General features: G+C 40.2%; 1 protein-coding gene across 2 annotated transcripts in view; it reads right to left on the reverse strand.

Moving 5' to 3' along the window:
- LOC135534067 (sialoadhesin-like) overlaps positions 1–19,198 on the reverse strand; it is a 28,732-nt gene extending 9,534 nt beyond the window's left edge. For both annotated transcript variants that reach the window (XM_064961217.1, XM_064961212.1), the window contains exons 1-17: positions 19,142–19,198; positions 18,691–18,768; positions 18,101–18,445; positions 17,757–17,972; positions 17,283–17,603; positions 14,238–14,456; positions 10,541–10,882; positions 9,975–10,226; positions 9,611–9,889; positions 9,176–9,451; positions 6,205–6,468; positions 5,642–5,911; positions 5,216–5,479; positions 4,416–4,688; positions 3,985–4,251; positions 2,022–2,291; positions 1,642–1,905 (exon numbers count right to left, since the gene is read on the reverse strand). In XM_064961217.1, coding sequence (XP_064817289.1) covers positions 1,642–1,905; positions 2,022–2,291; positions 3,985–4,251; positions 4,416–4,688; positions 5,216–5,479; positions 5,642–5,911; positions 6,205–6,468; positions 9,176–9,451; positions 9,611–9,889; positions 9,975–10,226; positions 10,541–10,882; positions 14,238–14,456; positions 17,283–17,603; positions 17,757–17,972; positions 18,101–18,445; positions 18,691–18,745 — 4,177 coding nt within the window. In that variant the 5' untranslated portion in view covers positions 18,746–18,768; positions 19,142–19,198. The remainder of the gene's footprint in view (positions 1–1,641; positions 1,906–2,021; positions 2,292–3,984; positions 4,252–4,415; positions 4,689–5,215; positions 5,480–5,641; positions 5,912–6,204; positions 6,469–9,175; positions 9,452–9,610; positions 9,890–9,974; positions 10,227–10,540; positions 10,883–14,237; positions 14,457–17,282; positions 17,604–17,756; positions 17,973–18,100; positions 18,446–18,690; positions 18,769–19,141) is intronic.
- Positions 19,199–25,326: the final 6,128 nt, after the last annotated feature.

A 25,326-nucleotide genomic window follows, 5' to 3' on the forward strand; every position in this document is an offset into this window, starting at 1 on the left:
AAAGGGAATACTGTGTCCCTGAACAAATGGGGGTCAAACTCCAAAGTAACTGTCAGTATCTGGTGTGGCCACCAGCTGCATTAAGTACTGCAGTGCATCTCCTCCTCATGGACTACACCAGATTTGCCAGTACTTGCTGTGAGATGTTACCCCACTCTTCCACCAAGGCACCTGCAAATTCCCGAACATTTCTGGGGAGAATGACCCTAGCCCTCACCCTCTGATCCAACAGGTCCCAGACGTGCTCAATGGGATTAAGATCCGGGCTCTTCGCGGCCATGGCAGAACATTGACATTCCGGTCTTGCAGGAAATCACGCACAGAACGAGCAGTATGGCTGGTGGCATTGTCATGCTGGAGGGTCATGTCAGGATGAGCCTGCAGAAAGGTTACCACATGAAGGAGGAGGATGTCTTCCCTGTAACGCACAGCTTTGAAATTGCCTGCAATGACAACAACCTCAGTCCGATGATGCAGTGACACAGTGCCCCAGACCATGACGGACCCTCCACCTCCAAATCGATCCCACTCCAGACTACAGGCCTCGGTGTAACGCTGATTCCTTTGACGATAAAAGCAAATCTGACCATCACCCCTGGGGAGACAAAACCGCGACTCATCAGTGAAGAGCACTTTTTGCCAGCCCTGTCTGGTCCAGCGACAGTGGGTTTGTGCCCATAGGCAACGTTGTTGCCGGTGATGTCAGGTGAGGACCTGCCTTACAACAGGCCTACAAGCCCTCAGTCCAGCCTCTCTCAGCCTACTGCGGACAATCTGACCACTAATGGAGGGATTGTGCGTTCCTGGTGTAACTCGGGCAGTTGTTATTGCCATTCTGTACCTGTCCCACAGGTGTGATGTTCGGATGTACCGATCCTGTGCAGGTGTTGATACACGTGGTCTGCCACTGCAAGGACGATCAGCTGTCCGTCCTGTCTCCCTGTAGCGCTGTCTTGGGCGTCTCACAGTACGGACATCACAATTTATTGCCCTGGCCACATCTGCAGTCCTCATGCCTCCTTGCAGCATGCCTAAGGCATGTTCACGCAGGGACCCTGGGCATCTTTCTTTTGGTGTTTTTCAGAGTCAGTAGAAAGGCCTCTTTAGTGTCCTAAGTTTTCATAACTGTGACCTTAATTGCCTACTGTCTGTAAGCTGTTAGTGTCTTAACGACCATTCCACAGGTGCATGTTCATTAATTGTTTGTGGTTCATTGAACAAGCATGGGAAACAGTGTTTAAACCCTTTGCAATGAAGATCTGTGAAGTTATTTGGATTTTTACCAATTATCTTTGAAAGACAGGGTCCTGAAAAAGGGACTTTGCTTTTTTTGCTGAGTTTATGTATGGTCATGTGACTGGACATGGGACCTGAATGTGTGACGCCTTGTGATGTCACTGAGACTCAATGCCAGCCTGATGCTATAGGGTGCCTAGTAATTGCCCCATAATTAAATAAATGCTATTATTTAATTTAAAATTGAATATGGGGCATGTTCCAGGCAGACTATATTGCAGTCACCTGCCTGCTCTCACAAACATACGTCCTTCTCCTTTTTTTTGCTGAGTTTATGATTGTATGAGTGTAATATACATATGTGTGATTCTCTCATCAAAAGATGAGATGGTTAGGTGTACTTACACTGAACATCTACAGAAATTGTGGAAGAGTTGAGACCTCCATATTCATTCTCAGCCTCACAGTAGTATTCTCCACTGTCCTCAGAGTTAATGTTGGTGATGAGGAAGGTGTTTTCAGATCCCTTCAGTGAAGCTCCATTCTTCTTGTACCAGGTGTATTTGTCCACAGGTGGGTTGGCATCACTGCTGCAGGTCAGAGTCACTGAACTGCCCTCCACTATTTCACCAGAGGGACTGACTGACACTGAGGTGGTCTTTGGTTTACCTGATAGAAAGATGAATGTCCCAAAGTGGTAGTGTCACAATACTTTCATTTTGAGTTTTTAAAATATATCTGTTAAACCACACGAGTACAAGATGGAGAGGATCTGCGATACTTACACAAAACCTTTAGAGGAACAAGCTTTGATCTTTTGCATCCAACTTCATTCACTGCAAGACAGTAGTATTCTCCTCTGTCCTCAGGGCTGATGTTAGTGATCCTGTAACTCCATCCAGAATGTCTCATGGAGGTTTCAGCTCCATTCGTCTTGTACCAGATGTAAATCTGCACAGGTGGGTTGGCATCACTGCTGCAGGTCAGAGTCACTGGACTGCCCTCCGTTATTTCAACAGAGGGACTGACTGACACTGAGGTGTTCTTTGGAGCATCTAGTAAATCATTATTGAAAAATACATTAAGGCCTAGATTCTATGACATCTGCGATAGCCGACACCTGCATTGCGGTTGTTTTGGCGGTGTCGTAGTTGGAACTGCATTAGAGCTGTCAAATCCACAAGTAAATCCGGGCACTATACCTCAAGAGCACATTGCCATTGGCTGCACAGAGTCACATTAAGGGAAATCCCATGCAGCTTTGTTTACAAGTTGGAACACTGGAATGTGAGATGTAATCTACACCTCAATTAGGCTGATATAAATTCTCATTATTTTAATTCATGATTTTAATTTGAGCATCATTATTTCTATATTGCCATTCTCGTTGTGAACTTCTAATGGGAGTGGGATGGGTATGTTTTCATGATAATGATCAAGACCGGCTGGGACGGGTATGTTTTCACGATAATGATCAAGACCAGCTGGGACGGGTATGTCTTCATGATAATGATCAAGAGCAGCTGGGACGGGTATGTTTTCATGATAATGATCAAGACCAGCTGGGACGGGTATGTTTTCATGATAATGATCAAGACCGACTGGGACGGGTATGTCTTCACAATAATGATCAAGACCAGCTGGGACGGGTATGTTTTCACGATAATGATCAAGAGCAGCTGGGACGGGTATGTCTTCATGATAATGATCAAGACCAGCTGGGACGGGTATGTTTTCATGATAATGATCAAGACCAGCTGGGACGGGTATGTTTTCATGATAATGATCAAGACCAGCTGGGACGGGTATGTCTTCATGATAATGATCAAGACCAGCTGGGACGGGTATGTCTTCATGATAATGATCAAGACCAGCTGGGACGGGTATGTTTTCATGATAATGATCAAGACCAGCTGGGACGGGTATGTCTTCATGATAATGATCAAGACCAGCTGGGACGGGTATGTCTTCATGATAATGATCAAGACCAGCTGGGACGGGTATGTTTTCATGATAATGATCAAGACCAGCTGGGACGGGTATGTCTTCATGATAATGATCAAGACCAGCTGGGACGGGTATGTTTTCATGATAATGATCAAGACCAGCTGGGACGGGTATGTCTTCACGATAATGATCAAGACCGGCTGGGACGGGTATGTCTTCACGATAATGATCAAGACCGGCTGGGACGGGTATGTCTTCACGATAATGATCAAGACCGGCTGGGACGGGTATGACTTCATGATAATGATCAAGACCAGCTGGGACGGGTATGTCTTCATGATAATGATCAAGACCAGCTGGGACGGGTATGTCTTCATGATAATGATCAAGACCGGCTGGGACGGGTATGTCTTCATGATAATGATCAAGACCAGCTGGGACGGGTATGTCTTCATGATAATGATCAAGAGCAGCTGGGACGGATATGTCTTCACGATAATGATCAAGACCAGCTGGGACGGGTATGTTTTCATGATAATGATCAAGACCGGCTGGGACGGGTATGTTTTCACGATAATGATCAAGAGCAGCTGCTCACCAATTAGACAGCTACAACGTAGTTACACCTCCAACACCACCAAAACACCAGCTATGTGAGTGTCGGCTGTCGCCGATTAACACTGATTGAGTCTAGGACTAACAGCCTTATGCTCTGCTTCAGGACCAATGCCGTTCAAATGGTTGATACATTTTAGATGTTAGTTTCTCCAACATTCCAACACTGATCTGTACTTTACTCACATTTCACATCAATGTCGATATACTCAGACCTCCCTGTCTTCATCCCATTCCAGGCCTCACAGTAGTACACCCCAGTGTCAGATGACTGGATGTGACTGAAGACATGCTGTGGTCCTGTCATACTCTGATAGTCACCTCCATTCTTCTTGTACCAGGTGTAACTCTGGACAGGTGGGTTGGCATCACTGCTGCAGGTCAGAGTCACTGAACTGCCCTCCACTATTTCACCAGAGGGACTGACTGACACTGAAGTGTTCCTTGGGCCATCTGGTGTAAAAAGAAACATGAGTTCAGTCAGAGAACTATCCAAAAGATTATTCAGTTCCATAAAACAGTACAATAAAGAGATTTGGGCTTTGGTATGGTTTAGGAATAATGCAAATTATTGATTTCATTAAACTGATTCCAACACTGATCTGTACCTTACTCACATTTCACATCCATGTTGATTGACTCAGACCTCCCTGTCTTCATCCCATTCCAGGCCTCACAGTAGTACTCTCCAGTGTCAGATGACTGGATTTGGTTGAAGACTTGCTGTGGTCCTGTGTTCCCGTAGGAGACAGACTGATGGCCATTCGTCTTGTACCAGGTATAACGCTTCACAGGTGGGTTGGCATCACTGCTGCAGGTCAGCGTCACTGAACTGCCCTCCACTATTTCACCAGAGGGACTGACTGACACTGAGGTGTTCTTTGGGCCATCTGATAAAAGACCATTATAAATTCCACAAATTAAACTTTTAACGAGGCACAGCTATTAATTAATTTAAATGCATTCCAGGTGAATAACTCATGAAGCTGGTTGAGAGAATGTCAAGAGTGTGCAAAGCTGTCATCAAGGCAAAGGGTTGCTACTTTGAAGAATCTCAAATATAAAATACATTTTGATTTGTAAAAAAAAATGTAGGTTACTAAAATATTCCATGTGTTATTTCACAGTTTTGATGTCTTTTACTGTTATTCTACAATGTCAAAAATAGTTTAAAAAATAAAGAAAAACCCTGGAATGAGTGTGTCCAAACTATTGACTTGTACTGTATATTATCTTGCCTTTCTAAACACATTAGATTTAGCAAATAAAGTAAACCAGGAAATTTTACAGGTCCATTTTAAATAATTACATTCACATTGTGAAAATACATATTCAGAGATGTGTATATTAAAATGTTTTTTGGTTCATCATTATTTAAGCAGTTTAAGTATGACCAAAATGTTAAAGATGTACTTACACTGAACGTCCACAGACACAGAAGAAGAGTTGAGTCGTCCATATTTATTCTCAGCCTCACAGTAATATTCTCCTCTGTCCTCAGAGATGATGTTAGTGATGCTGTAACTCTGTCCTGATGCTTTTGGTGAGGTTACGTTCTTCTTGTACCAGGTGTATTTGTCCACAGGTGGGTTGGCATCACTGCTGCAGGTCAGAGTCACTGAACTGCCCTCCACTATTTCACCAGAGGGACTGACTGACACTGAGATGTTCTTTGGGCCATCTGGTGTAAAATATACATTAGTTCAGTCAGAGAACTATCCAAAAAATTACTCAGTTACACAAAACATAAAGAGATTTGGGCTATGATTATCGTTTAGTATAATTCAGTTACAATTATTGATTTCATTAAACTGATTCCAACACTGATCTGTACCTTACTCACATTTCACATCGATGTTGATTGACTCAGACCTCCCCGTCTTCATCCCATTCCAGGCCTCACAGTAGTACTCTCCAGTGTCAGATGACTGGATTTGGTTGAAGACTTGCTGTGGTCCTGTCATACTCTGATAGTCACCTCCATTCTTCCTGTACCACCAGGTGTAACTCTCCACAGGTGGGTTGGCATCACTGTTGCAGGTCAGAGTCACTGAACTGCCCTCCACTATTTCACCAGAGGGACTGACTGACACTGAGGTGTTCTTTGGGTCATCTGACAAAGGTCCAATATAAAGTCATTAACATCTTGGTTATAGTATTATCAAATCAAACTTTATTTGTCACATGCACCGAATACAACAAGTGTAGACCTTTGCTTGGCTTTCTGAAGAGATTAGATTTAGTGAATAAGGTAAACCAGCAGATTTCACAGGTCAGTTAGAAAAATACATTCATATTGTGAAAATACATATTGACAGATGTGGATGTTGTATAGTAAAATGTTTCTTGATTTATCATAATTTTAGCAGTTTACAAGTATGAGGAAAACGTTAAAGATGTACATACACTGAACGTCCACAAACACAGAAGAAGAGTTGAGTCGTCCATATTTATTCTCAGCCTCACAGTAATATTCTCCTCTGTCCTCAGAGATGATGTTAGTGATGCTGTAACTCTGTCCTGATGCTTTTGGTGAGGATACGTTCTTCTTGTACCAGGTGTATTTGTCCACAGGTGGGTTGGCATCACTGCTGCAGGTCAGAGTCACTGAACTGCCCTCCACTATTTCACCAGAGGGACTGACTGACACTGAGGTGCTTTTGGGGGCATCTGGTAAGGAATCATGTGTGGAGGGGGTTATCATGTGACAATAGTGCAATGAAGACCTTGCATCAGTTATCAGACGAATCAAAGATAACATGACATTGACAGGTCAGAGAACATTAACTAGTCAAAACATTAAAAGAAACACATTTGGAAAGGTGCTTTATGTGACCAACCAGATGCTAAACACTGGTTGTCTACGCGTCTCAAGACTGTGTTTGCCTATTGCACTAAATGCTAGGTATTAGCGAATGGTTGTAAGCTTCAGGTAAGTGTTCGGCTTCTCATTATGCAAGCGTAGTTCACTGAACCACCTCCACTTTATATTCCCTAGGCCTCCACTCTTCTGGGAAGGCTTTCCAGTAGATGTTGGAGTTTTGCTTCCATTCAGCCACGAGAGCATTAGTGAAGTTGGGCACTGATGTTGGGGGATTAGGCCTGGCTCACAGTCGGCATTTCAATTCATCCCAAAGGTGTTCGATGAGGTTGAAGTCAGGGCTCTGTGCAGGCCGGTCAGGTTCTTCTACACCGATCTCGACAAACCATTTCTGTATGGACCTAACTTTGTGCACGTGGGCGTTGTCATGCTGAAACAGGAAAGGGCCTTCCCAAACTGTTGCCACAAAGTTGGAAGCACAGAATCGTTTTCAATGTCATTGTATGCTGTAGCGTAAGTATTTCCCATTCTGTGAGCTTGTGTGGCCTACCACTTATTGAGCTGTTGTTGCTCCTAGACATTTCCCCTTTACAATAACAGCACATATAGTTGGCCTTGGCAGCTCTAGCAGGTCAGAAAGTTGACAAAGGTGGCATCCTATGACGGTGCCACATTGAAAGTCACTGAGCTCTCCAGTAAGGCCATTCTAATGCCAATGTTTGTTTTATAAACCTTTCAGCAATGAATGTGGCTGAAATAGCCAAATTCAGCAATTAGAAGGGGGGTCCACATACTTAAGCATATATAGTGTACGCAGGGTTAAATTGAATAAGACTCGGGATAGAAAATACACAGTAGCAGCAGCGAATGTGATGAGCCAAAATACTGCAAAAACGGTCAATGCTGAAAGTCCGGGAAGCTATGTGGTTAACTACAGTATTTAGGAGTCTCATGGCATGTGGGTAGAAACTATTCAGGGTCCTGTTGATTTCAGACTTGGTGCATCGGTGGAGCTTGCCATGCAATAGCGATGAGAACATTCATCACTTGGGTGACCAGAGTCTTTGATCATTTTTAGGGCCTTTCTATGTCACTGACCGGTATAGAGGTCCTGAGTGGCAGGGACCTTGCGGTTGGATGCCAAGCAGTTACCATACCAAGCAGTGATGCTGCCAGTCAAGATGATCTCAATGCTGAAGCTGTAGAACCTTTGGAAGATCTGAGGGTCCATGACAAATCTTTTCATTTGTCGTGCCTTCTTCAAGACTGTGGTGGTGTGTGTGGACCATGTTAATAACTTACAGTGATGTGGACACCTAGAATTTTGAAGCTCTTGACCCTCTCAACTATAGTACAGCCCCATCGATGTGGAAGGGGCGTGCTCGGCAATTAATTTCCTGTGGTCCACGTTCAGCTTATTTGTCTTGCTCACATTGAGGGAGAGGATGTTGTCCTGGCACCATACTGCCAAGTCACTAAACTCACATCAGCTACGGTGAGCGAGTTCACACAGTCATCCGGAACTGCTGGTTCTCTCATGTATGGTTCAGTATTGCTTTCCTCAAAGCGAGCAAAGAAGGTATTTAGCACATTTGGTAGGTTCACGTCACAAGGCAGCTCGTGGCTGGGTTTCCCTTTGTAATCCGTGATAGTTTTCAAACCCTTAGAATACCCCGAGCTGCGGACCATGCTATTTACCAAGAGAGTTCATCTATATTTTTTTTACGTGAGAGTCGACATAGTACGATTCGATCTTCATCCGGGACTGACGCTTTGCCTGTTTGATGCCTCGTTGGAGGTTGTAGCAGGAGTTCTTATAAGCATCTGGATTTGTGTCCCGCTCATTGAAAGGGGTAGCTCTAGCCTTTGACTCAGTATGGATGTTGCTTGCAATCAATGGCTTCTGGTAGGGATATGTACGTACGGTCACTGTAGGGATGGAGTCGCTGGTGCACTTATTAATGAAGCCGGTGACTGATGTGGTAAACTCCTCAATGTTATTGATTAATCCTGAAACATATTCCAGTCTGGGCTAGCAAAACAGTCCTGTAGCTTAGCTTCCCCTTCATCAGACCACTTTCGTATTGAGCGCGTCATTGGAACTTCCTGTTTGAGTTTTTTATTGTAAGCAGGAATCAGGAGTATAAGAGTTATAGTCAGATTTGCCCAAAGGAGGGTGAGGAAGAGTATGCATTTCTGTGTGTGAAGTAATGGTAACATAGAGTTTTGACGCCTCTAGTTGTACATCACCATCCATGAGAACCATCACCTCTGGATGGTCTTTTTCTTGTTTGCTTATGGCCCTATACAGCTTGTTGAGTGTGGTTTTAGTGCCAACATCGGTTTGCGGTGGTAAATAGACAGCTATGATAAATATGGATGAAAACTCTCTTGGTAAATAGTGTGGTCTGCAGGGTATTCTAACTCAGGGGAGAAAGACTTCCTTAACATTAGAGAACACATACCAGCTGTTGTTTTAACAAAGACACCCACCCCTCCCCCTTTTCTTACCCAGGCTAACATCCAAACACTGAGCTACTCTCATGTTTTACTCACATTTAACATCGATGTCTAAAGATGGAGACCTATCCGTACTAATTCCATTCGAGACCCAGCAGTAGTACTGTCTAGTATCAGATGACTTGATTTGGCTGAAAACCTGCTGTGGTTCTGTGTTCCCATAGAAGATACTCTGATAGACACTTCCATTCTTGTACCAGGCATAACTCTGCACAGGTGGGTTGGCATCACTGCTGCAGGTCAGAGTCACTGAACTGCCCTCCACTATGTCACCAGAGGGACTGACTGACACTGAGGTGCTCTTTGGGCCATCTGGTGTAAAAGAAACATGAGTTCAGTCAAATAACTATCCAATAGATGATTCACTTACACAAAACATTCAAAGGAACCGATTGGCTAAGCTGTGCTTTATGGATTCATTTACATTTAAACTGACTCCGACGTTTCAACACTGAGCTGTACTTTACTCACATTTCACATCCATGTTGATAGACTCAGACCTGTCTGTCCCCAACTCATTCTGGGACTCACAGTAGTACTCTCCACTGTCAGATGACTGGATGTGACTGAAGACATGCTGTAGTTCTGTGTTCCCATGGGTGAAAGACTGATAGTGGGCTCCAATCTTCTTGTACCAGGTGTATTTGTCCACAGGTGGGTTGGCATCACTGCTGCAGGTCAGAGTCACTGAACTGCCCTCCACTATTTCATCAGAGAGATGGATTGATGCCAGTGTGTTCTTTGGGCCATCTGAATGACAGAACGAGTGTAAGCACATGCAGTAAGGAGCTGAGTGATGATGTTATTTAGTAAAGAATACAATAAAAATCCTCACATCTGACAGTGAGAGTCTCTTCATCAGAGGGGAGATCCTCATGTCCTTCTACAGAACAGGAGTATCTGCCTGCATCCTCACTGCTGACTGGGTTGAGGATCAGGCTGTTATTTTGGTTGGTGAGACGCTGGCCTAACTTGTACCAGATGTAGGAGGGGTTGGGGTTATCAGTCAGAGTACAGACGGTCCTACAGGCCAGTGTCACTCTCTGTCCCTCAGTCACTGTGGCAGGAGTCATCTCCACCTGCAGACCTGAAAGATTGTGAATAAGGAGTAAATGGCAGATTTTCTCTGGTTATTGGCTCCTGTTATTGGACCAGATAAATACAACATAAATCAATTAATGTATACAGTCTTAGAAAAACAGGGTTCTTCCACTATCCCCATAAGATAACCCTATTTTGGTTCCAGGTAGAACCCTATTCTGTTTCAGGTAGAACCATTTTGAGTTCCACATGGATCCCAAAACTGTTCTTCAAAGGGTTAACCTATGAGGACAGCCAAATAACCTTTTTAGGTTCTACATAGCACCTTTTTTCTAAGAGTGTAGAGTATAAAGTACACACCTGTGACAGACAGAGTTGTTCCAGAGAAGGTATATCCCCATTCTGCATGAACTGTTTTAAATCTGAACTTGTACTCAGTTGAGTCTCTTTCCCTCAGGTCTGTGATTTTTAGAGTGGAGTCCTTGTCTGTTTGTCGATGGTATTCCACACGATCTGCATATTCTGGGTCCTGGCTCAGATCGTTAGTTACACCAGTCTCCCATTTGTTGAACCAGGACACTTCTGTGACGTTATGCCAACTGGGATGTGTGTAAAAGCAGGATATGTCCACTGTTGACCCTTTCAAAGCACAGATACTCTGATGGGTGTAAGTCACATTCATACAGCTCTCACCCACAACACCTGAAACAAAATGTAGCTGATCAATTCCTGAAACCATAATGAGACTAAATGTCTTAGATGCATTGGACAGGTTCATTTAAAATTAAAATTAAATATAGACATATATCTACACTCAGAAATAAAGGTTTAGATTTGTTGCTAAAAGGGTACAACCACTTCTCTCTGGGGTGGTGCCCTGTAAGCTCCTCCTTTGTACTTAGTTATCGGTGGTGATGTTACGTTTGATACCATAGCTCCGAGGTGTATAAACAGCTACGCGGTGTATTTCGAAGCAGCGTGCCGTTGCCTGTATCACTTTATCAGAAGCACATGATCAATGACGTCCAAATCTTTGTTTCGTCGAACAACCATCAGGTTAGTTTGGTATTGGTTTGGTAGAAGACATAAAGGCTACACTGCATATGCTTATATGGGGTGTGGGGCGTCAACAATAATAATTTAGCTGCTCTAAATCATTTGGACCAGCAGGTGCCACCAGTGTACCCTCTGTAAATCAAAGACTTGATTTATGAAACTATTTTTGACACAATTGGCTGAAAAACCTCAATGCTTCAGGAACCTTTGTTTCCCCATGACTAGTTATAGACGGGGGATTTAGGTGTAGGCGACATAGGCAGCCGCCCGGGGCAGCATCTTGCCGGGGGCAGCACAGGGAGCCCGCACAAAACAAAAAACAAAAAGGATAATTGGAATGGTGATATTTGAGCGATCGATTTTCTATCCCTCATTTGCACGTCAAGTCAATGATATCATGTCACCGTGTGGGACTGTGGGTCAATTAAACAGGTCTGAGTTACACACCTCTAACTTTGTACAGTACTAATGCACTTAGTAATGCACTTAGTTGTGTCATTTAGTCTGTAATAATCAGGTTATCTTCTTTATAAGTGTGTTATTCAATTTGTGTATTTGTGTGATATAGGATTTATGCAATTTAGTTATATTTGTGTGGTTTTTGTTAGCAACAGGGTAATAGTGTAATAATTTGATTCTCTTTTTATTTGTATTTAAATACTACAATTTGTTTCTATTTGTCTTTGTTACTTATTTTTGTATGTATTTTTTATATTTATATAGTTTTAAATGTTATGATTTTATATTTGTGTCACCCAGGGTGCCATACAAGCTTGAACCACCACTGGTTATAGGTACAGTACCAGTCAAAAGTTTGGACACACCTACTCATTGAAGGGTTTTTCTTTATTTTTACTAATCCACATTTTATAATAATAGTGAAGACATCAAAACTATGAAATATCACATGGAATCATGTAGTAAAAACAGTGTTAGACAAATCAAAATATATTTTATATTTCAGATTCTTCAAAGTAACCACCCTTTGCCTTTATGACAGCCTTTCACACATTATTCTACAATGTAGAACATACTACACATAAAGAAAACCCTTGAATGAGAAGGTGTGTCCAAATTTTTGACTGGTAGTGTACATGATTGTACCCCAGTTTATAACACAGATTGTACCTTTTGCCACAGGTACAAAAGCATTGCAGAGCTATTTGTTCCTTGTCTGTGGCAAAACTGTACCTCTACCATATATCACTTAAACTGGTACAACACTTCCACTCATGGGTGGCCAAAAATAACTATCTGAACACCATGCACCCACCTAGCAATGCCTCCAATATAATTATCCAGTTTGAGTGAATTGTAGAGTTACTTGTTTGTGACGGAGACATGGTTGTTGAATTCGTACATTTTCAGTCCTGAGTTCCTAGGCGTATATTATTAAAATGAAACTCTTTATGACAATACATTACATTTCTCATGAGGCCTTATTTTGAGGACTAGTTTTACTCTAATATAGTGGCTTGAAATTCGTGGTTTACAGGCCACATCAGGCCTGCAAGTAGGCTCAAAAAAATCAAGTAACTTTCCCCAAATTCCCAGATTTTAACACATTTTTACCCGTTTCAGAAATCTTCCAACCGGGATTTCTGAAAAAGCTGGCTTGCATTGTGATTTGTCATTCCTATTGGAATCCAGCCAGAGTTAGGATATCCAACCGTTTTAATATTATTCACAGGCCATCTGCATTCATAATGACTGTCAGGTGTAGGAACATTGTGAGGAGACTCCCTAAGCCATTTAAACTGGAATAACCATTTTAGTAACGGGTGAAAAAAATCTAACAAAGCTGATTGGATTAGTTTAGAAAAATGTACATTATTTATTTTAGCATAGCATAAAATTAATCTGTGTAGATTAATCAATCAATCAATGTACATGCAAAAACACATGTATATTTTTTTTTTAAGTTGATCAACCTGTAGTAGGGCATGCTGGGAAATATAATGATGATATTAATGATGGTACAAATTTGCCTTTTCATAGAGTGCCACCCCAGTAACAAACATCTACCTCATTTTAGGTGGGAAAGATTCATCGTTGTACTTTAAGGGTATTTAGGATACACAACATATGTTTGTATCCTGGGAAACAGAAATGCACCTTCACACTTTACCTGACACCCAGTGTCCTAACACTTTATGACACAGTCATAACCATGTCTTATTATGTCATAACAGCTGACATAACTTGTCATAACCTGTCATAATATGGAGAACACTGTCATGATGCATATATTGACACCTTTTATGACACATATTGCATCACTTTATGGCTGGTTATGGCACCTACAGTAACATTTATTAAATGTAAAAAAAAATCCCTGCCAAGAAGTTTCCTTTCATTTGAGAGTTTGTCTCTTAAATCCTTTGTTGTTGTAATGAATTATTTACAGTCATGTTTTTTTCCATCATATTTTAGATGACTTGTATAAAAAAACATGTTATGACACTATCAGGAAGCATTACGACCATCCTGTGTCACTTGGATGAAGAAAATACACTTTATGACACTGCCAAGAAGCGTTATGACATCATAATCATATCAGCCAGATAGGCCTGTCACGTACATGCCCTAATATCAGTCATCAGTCCAAAGAGGGTGTCTTATCCTGCTGCTGAAATCATCCCAGTCATCAGCAACAGAGCATTGGGTTAGGTGCATGTCTGACATCAATAGGTGCGCAATTACAATGATCATTTAATATGGTCAATATTTATTTTTTGATAAAGTAAAGTATTACCGATTATTGTACCTTTATATTTGAAATAAACTCTTTATCCTCACATGTACCCTAAAATGTACCATGCGAGATCATTAAGTGTACCTTTGAAGGTACATTTTGTGTATTTTTATATTTTTGTACCCCAGGGAAAAAATAGTGTATCCTTATTTTCTAAGAGTGTCATTTCTATTTAATTTGTCCCTTCTCGTTGGCCTTAAATGATTGATACTTGTTAAGTAGAGAACTAATTGCATTCACACTCACACACTGCAGGAGCTTGGAGATCCTCATGGCTTTTTACAGCACAGGAGTAACTGTCTGAATAAGAATTATTGACAGAGTATTGCAGGGAAGTAGACTCATCTAGACGCTGTCCGTTCCTGTACCAGATGTAGGAGGGGTTGTCAGTCAGAGTACAGGTGGTGATACAGGTCAGTGTTCTCTTCCCTGCCTCTGTGTCAGGAGTCACCTTCACCTGCAGGTCTGAATGAGGAGAGAATAAAAACACAAAAGAACAAACCCTCAATATTTCCACCTCATTTGCATTTATGTAACCTTTATTTTACTAGGCAAGGCAGTTGAGGACAAATTCTTATTTACAATGACGGCCTACCACGGAACAGAGGTTAACTCCCAATGCTACTTTATCTCTAATAGCATTGGGGCGGAAGGGTAGCCTAGTGGTTAGAGCGTTGGATTAGTAACCAAAAGGTTGCAAGTTCCAATCCCCGAGCTGACAAGGTACAAATCTGTCGTTCTGCCCCTGAACAGGCAGTTAACCTATTGTTCCTAGGCCGTCATTGAAAATAAGAATTTGTTCTTAACTGACTTGCCTAGTAAAATAAAAAAATAAAAAACTTCCTTGTTCAGGACCAGAACAGATGTTTTACCTTGTCAGCTCAGGGATTCAACCCAGCAACCTTCCAGTTACTGGTCTAATGCTCTAACCACTAGGCTACCAACCACCCCAAAGCCACCAGAGACAAAGCAGTTACACTATAGAATAATGTTATGTAAATATAGGACTACCAGTAAATCATAATGTTCTGTAATACTACCAGTATATTATACAATTCTGTCAGTGTAGTATTACCAGTATATCATCATGTTCTGTAAGTGTAGTATTACCAGTATATCATAATGTAAGTGTAGTATTACCAGTATATCATAATGTAAGTGTAGTATTACCAGTATATCATCATGTAAGTGTAGTATTACCAGTATATCATAATGTAAGTGTAGTATTACCAGTATATTATAATGTAAGTGTAGTATTACCAGTATATCATAATGTTCTGTAAGTGTAGTATTACCAGTATATCATAATGTAAGTGTAGTATTACCAGTATATCATAATGATCTGTAAGTGTAGTATTACCAGTATATCATAATGTAAGTGTAGTATTACCAGTATATCATAATGTAAGTGTAGTATTACCAGTATATCATAATGTAAGTGTAGTATTACCAGTATATCATCATGTAAGTGTAGTATTACCAGTATATTATAATGTAAGTATAGTATTACCAGTATATCATAATGTTCTGTAAGTGTAGTATTACCAGTATATCATAATGATCTCTAAATGTAGTATTACCAGTATATCATAATGTTCTCTAAGTGTAGTATTACCAGTATATCATAATGTAAGTGTAGTATTACCAGTATATCATCATGTTCTGTAAGTATAGTATTACCAGTATATCATAATGTAAGTGTAGTATTACCAGTATATCATAATGTTCTGCAAGTGTAGTATTACCAGTATATCATCATGTTCTGTAAGTGTAGTATTACCAGTATATCATAATATTCTGTAAATGTAATAGTACCAGTATATCATAATATAAGTGTAGTATTACCAGTATATCATCATGTTCTGTAAGTGTAGTATTACCAGTATATCATAATGTAAGTGTAGTATTACCAGTATATCATAATGTAAGTGTAGTATTACCAGTATATCATAATGTTCTGTAAGTGTAGTATTACCAGTATATCATAATGTAAGTGTAGTATTACCAGTATATCATCATGTTCTGTAAGTGTAGTATTACCAGTATATCATCATGTTCTGTAAATGTAGTATTACCAGTATATCATAATGTTCTGTAAGTGTAGTATTACCAGTATATCATAATGTAAGTGTAGTATTACCAGTATATCACAATGTTCTGTAAATGTAATAGTACCAGTATATCATCATGTACGTGTAGTATTACCAGTATATCATAATGTAAGTGTAGTATTACCAGTACATCACAATGTTCTGTAAATGTAATAGTACCAGTATATCATCATGTAAGTGTAGTATTACCAGTATATCATCATGTAAGTGTAGTATTACCAGTATATCAATAATGTAAGTGTAGTATTACCAGTATATCATCATGTAAGTGTAGTATTACCAGTATATCATCATGTTCTGTAAATGTAGTATTACCAGTATATCATCATGTAAGTGTAGTATTACCAGTATATCATCATGTAAGTGTAGTATTACCAGTATATCATATTGTAAGTGTAGTATTACCAGTATATCATAATGTTCTGTAAGTGTAGTATTACCAGTATATCATAATGTTCTGTAAGTGTAGTATTACCAGTATATCATCATGTAAGTGTAGTATTACCAGTATATCATATTGTAAGTGTAGTATTACCAGTATATCATCATGTTCTGTAAGTGTAGTATTACCAGTATATCATAATTTTCTGTAAGTGTAGTATTACCAGTATATCATAATGTAAGTGTAGTATTACCAGCATATCATAATGTAAGTGTAGTATTACCAGTATATCATAATGTTCTGTAAGTGTAGTATTACCAGTATATCATCATGTTCTGTAAGTGTAGTATTACCAGTATATCATCATGTTCTGTAAGTGTAGTATTACCAGTATATCATAATGTTCTGTAAGTGTAGTATTACCAGTATATCACAATGTAAGTGTAGTATTACCAGTATATCACAATGTTCTGTAAGTGTAGTATTACCAGTATATCATCATGTTCTGTAAGTGTAGTATTACCAGTATATCACAATGTTCTGTAAGTGTAGTATTGCCAGTATATCATAATGTAAGTGTAGTATTACCAGTATATCATCATGTTCTGTAAGTGTAGTATTACCAGTATTTCATAATGTTCTGTAAGTGTAGTTTTACCAGTATATCATCATGTTCTGTAAGTGTAGTATTACCAGTATTTCATAATGTTCTGTAAGTGTAGTTTTACCAGTATATCATCATGTTCTGTAAGTGTAGTATTACCAGTATTTCATAATGTTCTGTAAGTGTAGTTTTACCTGTGACAGACAGAGTTGTTCCAGGGAAGCTGTACCCCCATCCTGAGATCTGTGTGTTGAATCTGAATTTATACTCAGCTGAGTCGCTCTCTCTCAGATCAGTGATTCTCAGGATGGAGGGAAGGCTCTCCAGGGCCCGACCTGCATACTCTGGGTCTCTGGTTAGGTCCTCAGGGGCCGACTTATCACTTCTAAACCAGAATGTTGTTTTGATCGGATGATAACTGGAATAAGTACAGGATATGTCCACTGATGACCCCTTCAAGGCACAGATACTCTTGTCAATATAAGTTACTCTGTTGCAGCTCTGATCCTGAACACCTGAAACATAATGACAAGAGGACATTACTTATACAATCATGAGCTGCAATAATCCTGTGTTAGTTATGTTAGATAACTGTGAGGACTGTTTAGGAGACAGAATAGATGTACTTGAAAAGTTCTACTAGAATACTGAGTTGAATCCATACTCACACACTGCAGGAGTGTGGAGACCCTCATGGCCTTTTACAGCACAGGAGTAGCTGTCTGCAGCATCAGGGAGGACTGAATAGGGAGAAGTGTTGTCAGTTACTATCTGTCCGTTCTTGTACCAGATGTAGGTGGGGTTACCAGTCAGAACACAGGTGGTGCAAGTCAGTGTCTTCCACGCTGATACAACTGAATAAGGAGTCACCTTCACCTGCAGATCTGGAGGAGATCACAACACATTACAACCATTAGTCATCTGACATCTTTTCTAGTCACATGACATTTATTTTTTGAAGACAAAACACTACAATTTCCAGAACTAAATTGACAGAAGAATATCACTGTACCTGTGACAGACAGAGTGACTCCAGGACTGCCAGTAAATCTCCCTCCAGTCTGATCTGTTATGAATCTGAACTTGTACGTAGCTGAGTCACTCTCTCTCAGGTCTGTGATTCTCAGAGTGCAGTCATTCTTGTTATCTTTATTATATGTCACACGAGCTTTGTAGTCTGCGTCATCACTCAGACTCACAGGATTCCCCTCACCATCATTTTTCGTGAACCAGAAGGTTGATGTGACTGTACCTCTGGGATATGTGTAAGAGCAGGACATCTCCACAGTTGACCCCTTCAAGGTACAGATACTCTGAGTGGTGTATGTAACACTCCAGCCATCCTGACCCAGTACAACTGAAACACACAGTCACACAACACAAGGATATTACATTAAGCAAAGGTTGATTGGTTTACACTGACAGTAGGGTTTGTCCACACTTTGTTGCCGTACTGTAGTTTCTGAGTTGAGTGTGAATGGAAACCACACATAAGCATCACTCAGTGAGATGTGAAAGATAAATGCTTTACAGATGATGTCACTGAACACTACAGAATAACATTAAGATAATATTACTAAAACATTATGAATGAGACCATACCTGCTACAGACCAGAGAAAGACCCCCAACACACTTCCTGCTGTTCTCAAGGACATTGTTGCATCTCCCACCCTGCAGTCTTAGAAACATAAACAACAACTCACTCTATAGCTGGTGAATAACTCCACCTGATACATTAAAACAGTCCAGGGTCCATATTCACAAATTGTCTCAGAGTAGACTAAGAGTGCTGATCTAGGATCAGGTTAACTTTTTAGATCATTATTATATGGACCAGGGGGACCTGATCTTAGATCAGCACTCCTTCTCTGAGACACTTCATGATACTGGCCCAGATGTAACAACCTAAACACAGGTCAAAACTAAACAAAAGGTTAACTGATTCAGTAAGTCGTACCATGTGTTTTATGGCTAAAACATAAAATAATAACAATGATAATAACAATAACATTTAAAAAACTAAAGTATATAATATACTGTAGCGTACTTACAGAGTGAAGGGGAGAGGTATTGTACAGTGAGTCAACTGACTGGCGTAGCAGGGCATAGAAACAAGAAGTGTGAGTTCTGTGGTTGATTGACACATTTATAAAGTAGCCTAGTCAGGAATTTAAGACAATAACACGCATCAACAGCATGTCAGAAAAAAAGATGTACTGTATTTTATGTATCTAATTATAAAATGTGGCCACATAGCTAGTTGCATTTCTTCATTTGTGCCTAAAAAAATTCAAGAGGGAAAATGCAGCCCATTTTCAATGTGGTCTTTATACAGATCCAATACAATGTGCTGACTGGAATGTACATGGTTTCTTAACCCTCATACTACCGACTGGGGTCATTTTGACCCCAGAGGCATGTTTTTTATCATGGCCCGTTAATTAAATTCTTCACATTTTTTCATGACTATGTCCATAAACTTGTTCTTAATACATCTAAATCATTCTTTAGGGTTTCTGTATCAATATGGAATTTTGAAAAGTTTGACCCCATGCAAAAACACCTATTCCGCCCATATTAATTTGAGTTGACCTGTATCGGGGATTTTGATCACATAGACAGATCATCTGCAGAGATATAGCTCCCCATGTACTCTCCTCAGATCTTAGTTTTCTGTAAACCACTTATCATATTTTTAAATAAGGCCAGCCCTTTCAATCTGATTGGCATTCAGGCCTGTCAATCACCCTCACATGTCAATCAATCAGGGCTCTTGGACGTATTCCAGGGATCCGCACCCGACAACTCAAATTAGAGCTTGTATAAAATGTTGTCCATAGAGAAGGATAGAGGCCTCTAGTAGCCAAAAGGCTGTGTTAGCATGAGCAGTGCCATTTTAATGTAGTCAACTGGATGTGACTTTCAACTTTATTGGCTGATCCCTCCTGGTGACCCAGTTAGAGTCATGTCCAACCAGGTCATCAGAAGGGATCAGCCAATCCTGAAAAAAAATTGACTACTTCAAAATGGAGATAGCCTCAATGGCGCTGCCCATGCTGTCACAGATACTGTAATGGCACAGATACAAACAAAGATGCAAGAAGAAGAGAGTGCAAAAAGAAGAAAGTGTTGTGCTGAGGGACTGTTCACATGCTGTTTCCTAACCCAAGTGTTGTGTTTGTCAATTGGCATGTAAATTTGGGCATACTCTCCAGGGGATATTCGGTGTGATGAAACTGAACAAAAATATAAACGCAACATGTAAAGTGTTGGTCCCATGTCTCATGAGCTGAAATTAAAGATCCCAGAAATGTTCCATAAGCACGAATAAGCTTATTTTTTCTCAAATGTTGTGAACAAATTTGTTTACATCCCGATTAGTGAGCATTTCTCCTTTGCCAAGATAAATCATCCATCTGACGGGTGAGGCATATCAAGAAGCTGATTAAACAGCATGATCATTGCACAGTTGCACCTTGTGCTGGGGACAATAAAAGACCATTATAAAATGTGCAGTTTTCTCACACAACACAATGCCACAGATGTCTCAAGTTGAGGGAGTGTTTAATTGGCATGCTGACTGCACAAAATTGTCACGGTTGTCCTCCTCTTCATCTGAAGAGGAGAGGCGAGAAGGATCGGAGGACCAAAATGCGGCGTGATATATGTTCATGTTGAATGTTTTAATTAAAGAAAGAACTGAACACAGAAACACTATACAAAAACAGTAAACAAAATAACAACCGTGAAGCTTATGCGAGCTGCACTGAAACAAGCCAGCAACATAGACAATCACCCACAAACAAACAGTGCAACCCAGGCTACCTCAGTATGATTCTCAATCAGAGACAAGACTGCCCACCCAACTCACGCCCTGACCATACTAAATAAATACAAAACAAAGGAAATAAAGGTCAGAACATGACAGAAATGTCCACCAGAGCTGTTGCCAGAGAATTTAATGTTAATTTCTCTAACTTAAACTGCATCCAATGTCGTTTTAGAGAATTTGGCAATACATTCAACTGGCCTCACAAGCACAGACCAGGTGTATGGCATTTTGTGGGCGAGCGTTTTGCTGATGTCAACGTTGTGAACAGAGTGCCCCATGGTGGCGGTGGGGTTATGGTATGGGCAGGCATAAGCTATGATCAACAAACACAATTGCATTTTATCAATGGCAATTTGAATGCACAGAGATACCGTGACGAGATCCTGAGGCCCATTGTCGTGCCATTCATCCGCTCATCTCCTGTTCCAGCATGATAATGCACGGCCTCATGTCACAAGGATCTCTACACAATTCCTGGAAGCTGAAAATGTCCCAGTTTTTCCCTCGCCTGCACACTCACCAGACATGTCACCCATTGAGCATGTTTGGGATGCTCTGGATCGACAAGTGACGACACTGTTCTCCAGGTCCCACCAATATCCAGCAACTTCTTATAGCCACTGAAGAGGAATGGGACAACATTCCACAGACCACAATCAGCAACCTGATCAACTGTATGCAAAAGAGATGTGTCGCACATGGTGGTCACACCAGATAATGACAGGTGTTCTGGTCCATGCCCCTCATTTTTTTTAAAGGTACTGTATCTGTGATCAACAGATGCATATCTGTATTCCCAGTCATGTGAAATTTCCTTATGTGAACTCAGTAAAATCTTAGAAATGATTGCATGTTGCATTTATTTTTTTGTTCAGCATATATCCTGTATATACTTCCTTCTCACATCTATCTACACACGTTCCTCCTCCCATTTTTCCCCTTGCTTGTGGGTTTTCAGGGCACAACACATCAGCTGTATACAGTGTATATATACAGCACCAGTCAAAAGTTTGGACACACCTACTCATTCTAGGGTTTCTCTTTATTTATTATGTATTACAATTTTCTACATTGTAGAACATGATAGTGAAAACATCAAAACTATGAAACAACACATATAGAATAATGTAGTAACCTAAAAAGTGTTAAACAAATATTTTTTATTTTTTTAAAGTAGCCACCCTTTGCCTTTATGACAGATTTGCACACTATTGAAATTCTCTCAACCAGCTTCATGAGGAATGCTTTTCCAACAGTCTTAAAGGAGTACCTACATATGCTGAGCACTTGTTGGCTGCTTTTCTTTTACTCTGCGGTCTAACTTATCCCAAACCGTCTCAATTGGGTTGAGGTCGGGTGATTGTGGAGGCCAGGTCATCTGATGCAGCACTCCATCACTCTCCTTGGTCAAATAGCCCTTACACAGACTGGAGGTGTGTTATGTCATTGTCCTGATGAAAAACAAAATACGCAAACGTGATGGGATGGTGTATCTCTGAGGAAATGATGTGGTAGCCATGCTGGTTAAGTGTGCCTTGAATTCTAAATACATCACTGACAGTGTAACCAGCAAAGGACCCCCACACCATCACACCTCCTCCTCCATGCTTCCCAGTGGGAACCACACATGCAGATATCAACCTTTCACCTCACAAAGAAACAGTGGTTGGAACCAAAAATCTCAAATTTGGACTCATCAGACCAAAGGACAGATTTCCACTGGTCTGATGTCCAGTGCTTGTGTTTCTTGGCCCAATCAAGTCTCTTCTTCTTATTGGTGTCCTTTAATAATGGTTTCATGACAGCAATTCGACCATGACGGCCTGATTCACACAGTCTCCTCTGAACAGTTGATGTTGAGATGTGTCTTACTTGAACTCTGTGAAGCATTTATTTGGGCTGTGACAGCAGAAATCCACTTTCCCATTGTACAATACACTTTCATATAAAAAAAATACAAATGTTGCCGGAGTATGTGTGTTTTATTTCGTCACATGACTGTGTGCCTGTGAGTGTGTGCCTGTGAGTGTGTGCCTGTGAGTGTGTGCCTGTGAGTGTGTGCCTGTGAGCGTGTTTGTAATACATGTTGAGACTGTATGTAGGGGTACGTCATGTGCCATTCTGTGTGTTTAAGGGACCCTTCATAATAAGTGGGATACATAATGCATTCATTACACCTTTAGGAAATCATTCATTACACCTTTAGGAAATCATTCATTACACCTTTAGGAAATCATTCATTACACCTTTAGGAAATCATTCATTACACCTTTAGGAAATCATTCATTACACCTTTAGGAAATCATTCATTACACCTTTAGGAAATCATTCATTACACCTTTAGGAAATCATTCATTACACCTTTAGGAAATCATTCATTACACCTTTAGGAAATCATTCATTACACCTTTAGGAAATCATTCATTACACCTTTAGGAAATCATTCAATACACCTTTAGGAAATCATTCATTACACCTTTAGGAAATCATTCATTACACCTTTAGGAAATCATTCATTACACCTTTAGGAAATCATTCATTACACCTTTAGGAAATCATTCATTACACCTTTAGGAAATCATTCATTACACCTTTAGGAAATCATTCATTACACCTTTAGGAAATCATTCATAACCCCTTCATGAATGTTGCAGTATCATTCATAATAACCTTGACAACATATTTATACATCATTCCTATGTAAACTTCAAAATAAAAGTCCTGTTTTCATTACAGTATTACACATTTATTTAGTAGAAGAACATGGTGGGATTGAGCCAGATGGTTGCTGGTGTTATTGACTGGTTTAGACTCTGCTGAGAATAAGCCAATGTGTTAGCTTGTGGAGCTAATGCAAGCATTCCGTTTTCAGGCACGGTTACTTAAGATGCTAAAAGGACACCAATTACACTGGTGTTATCCAGACCGGGGTTTAAATAGTATTTTATATCGTTCAAATATTTTTGAGAGTTTGTTTGATTCCGCCTGGAGTGCAAGCTGAATGTTTTTTGCACCTTTGAAATATTCTGTTTGTTCCATTCCACCAAACAAGCTCAATCATCAAGTACAGCTCATTAAAGTTTATGAAATACACTATTTACACACAGGTGTGGTTCCAACCCCTTCTGCCATTGTAGCCTTGTACAAGGCAAATAAACGCCTTAATTGCTCATGCTACCTGGGTAATGCTCTGAGGATTGCCCAGTGTTCCCAGACTGTTGCACAAATAGCGTGTCAGCTGGGTTGTTGGGTACTATGACAGTAATAATTAGCATTTCTGTTGTGCTGATAAATAAAGAGCTATTCAAACGGGACTTTTATTTTGAAAATTCCTTACAAATGATGTCAAATAAATGTGTTATGACAGTTGAAATGAACGATTCTGGAACACTGGTTTCATAAAGGTGTAATGTAATGTAACCACATATAATGTGGTTCTGAGGTAAGGTTTTTATCATCAAGGCCTGTAGATGTTTTTTTGTACCTTTGTTTAACTAGGCGTCAGATAAGAAACAAATTCTTATTTTCAATGATGGCCCAGGAACAGTGGTTTAACTGCCTTGTTCAGGGGCAAAACAACTGATCTTGTCCAACGCTCTAACCACTAGACTACCTGCTGCCCCGTGAGAACAATAATTGTTGATGAGAACCATTATTATGAATGTTTGATTGCTGCATGCTATTTAGACATATCATTCATGTCAATCACCACTAATACATCAAATATGCCTATTTTAGACATTTCAGACTAATTAACTGACTAAGGAAAATGCAACGTGTGTTTGATTGACAGTTTGACCTCTCAACGAGTTACTCAACAGTGTTGGTTTTGAAGAAGTCAGCAAGAACAAACACAGGAAGAGAGGTTTCCTGTGTTGCAATCTTACTTTGCCGCCTGTGCATTCACCAAACTCTGTCAAAACTGCTGTCACTTATTCAGAATGTGTGAAAATAGATACATTTTGATCAACTAATGATCAAATGTTAATTGTCACTTCCTTCAGGAAGGGCCAGACAGCTGAAGACAGCTTGGCTGTCGAAACGTTGAATATTACATTTTTGCATCTGAGCTCCTAGAGTGTGTGGCTCTCCTTCATTTTCAAACCTTCCTTCAGGCTCAACATGGCAGAGCCATGTGTCTCATGCTGGGTACATAATGGCACATAAAAACATTGATTTTGGTATGAATGGTTTAAGTTATATGTTATTCATTAAAAAAAGTTCTTACTCACCTGAAAACATAATAATCATGGCAAAGATGCGCACTCTGTCCAACTCTATGTCAGGGACCAAGAAGCTGACGCAGATGGCGTCCTTCCTCAACAACACATTTACATGCTTGACAACCAACAATGTAATACACTATTATAACTATCTACTGTACCGTGGAATACAGTTTAACCC

This window comes from Oncorhynchus masou, chromosome 5, assembly GCF_036934945.1.
Source record: "Oncorhynchus masou masou isolate Uvic2021 chromosome 5, UVic_Omas_1.1, whole genome shotgun sequence".
Taxonomy (NCBI): domain Eukaryota; kingdom Metazoa; phylum Chordata; class Actinopteri; order Salmoniformes; family Salmonidae; genus Oncorhynchus; species Oncorhynchus masou.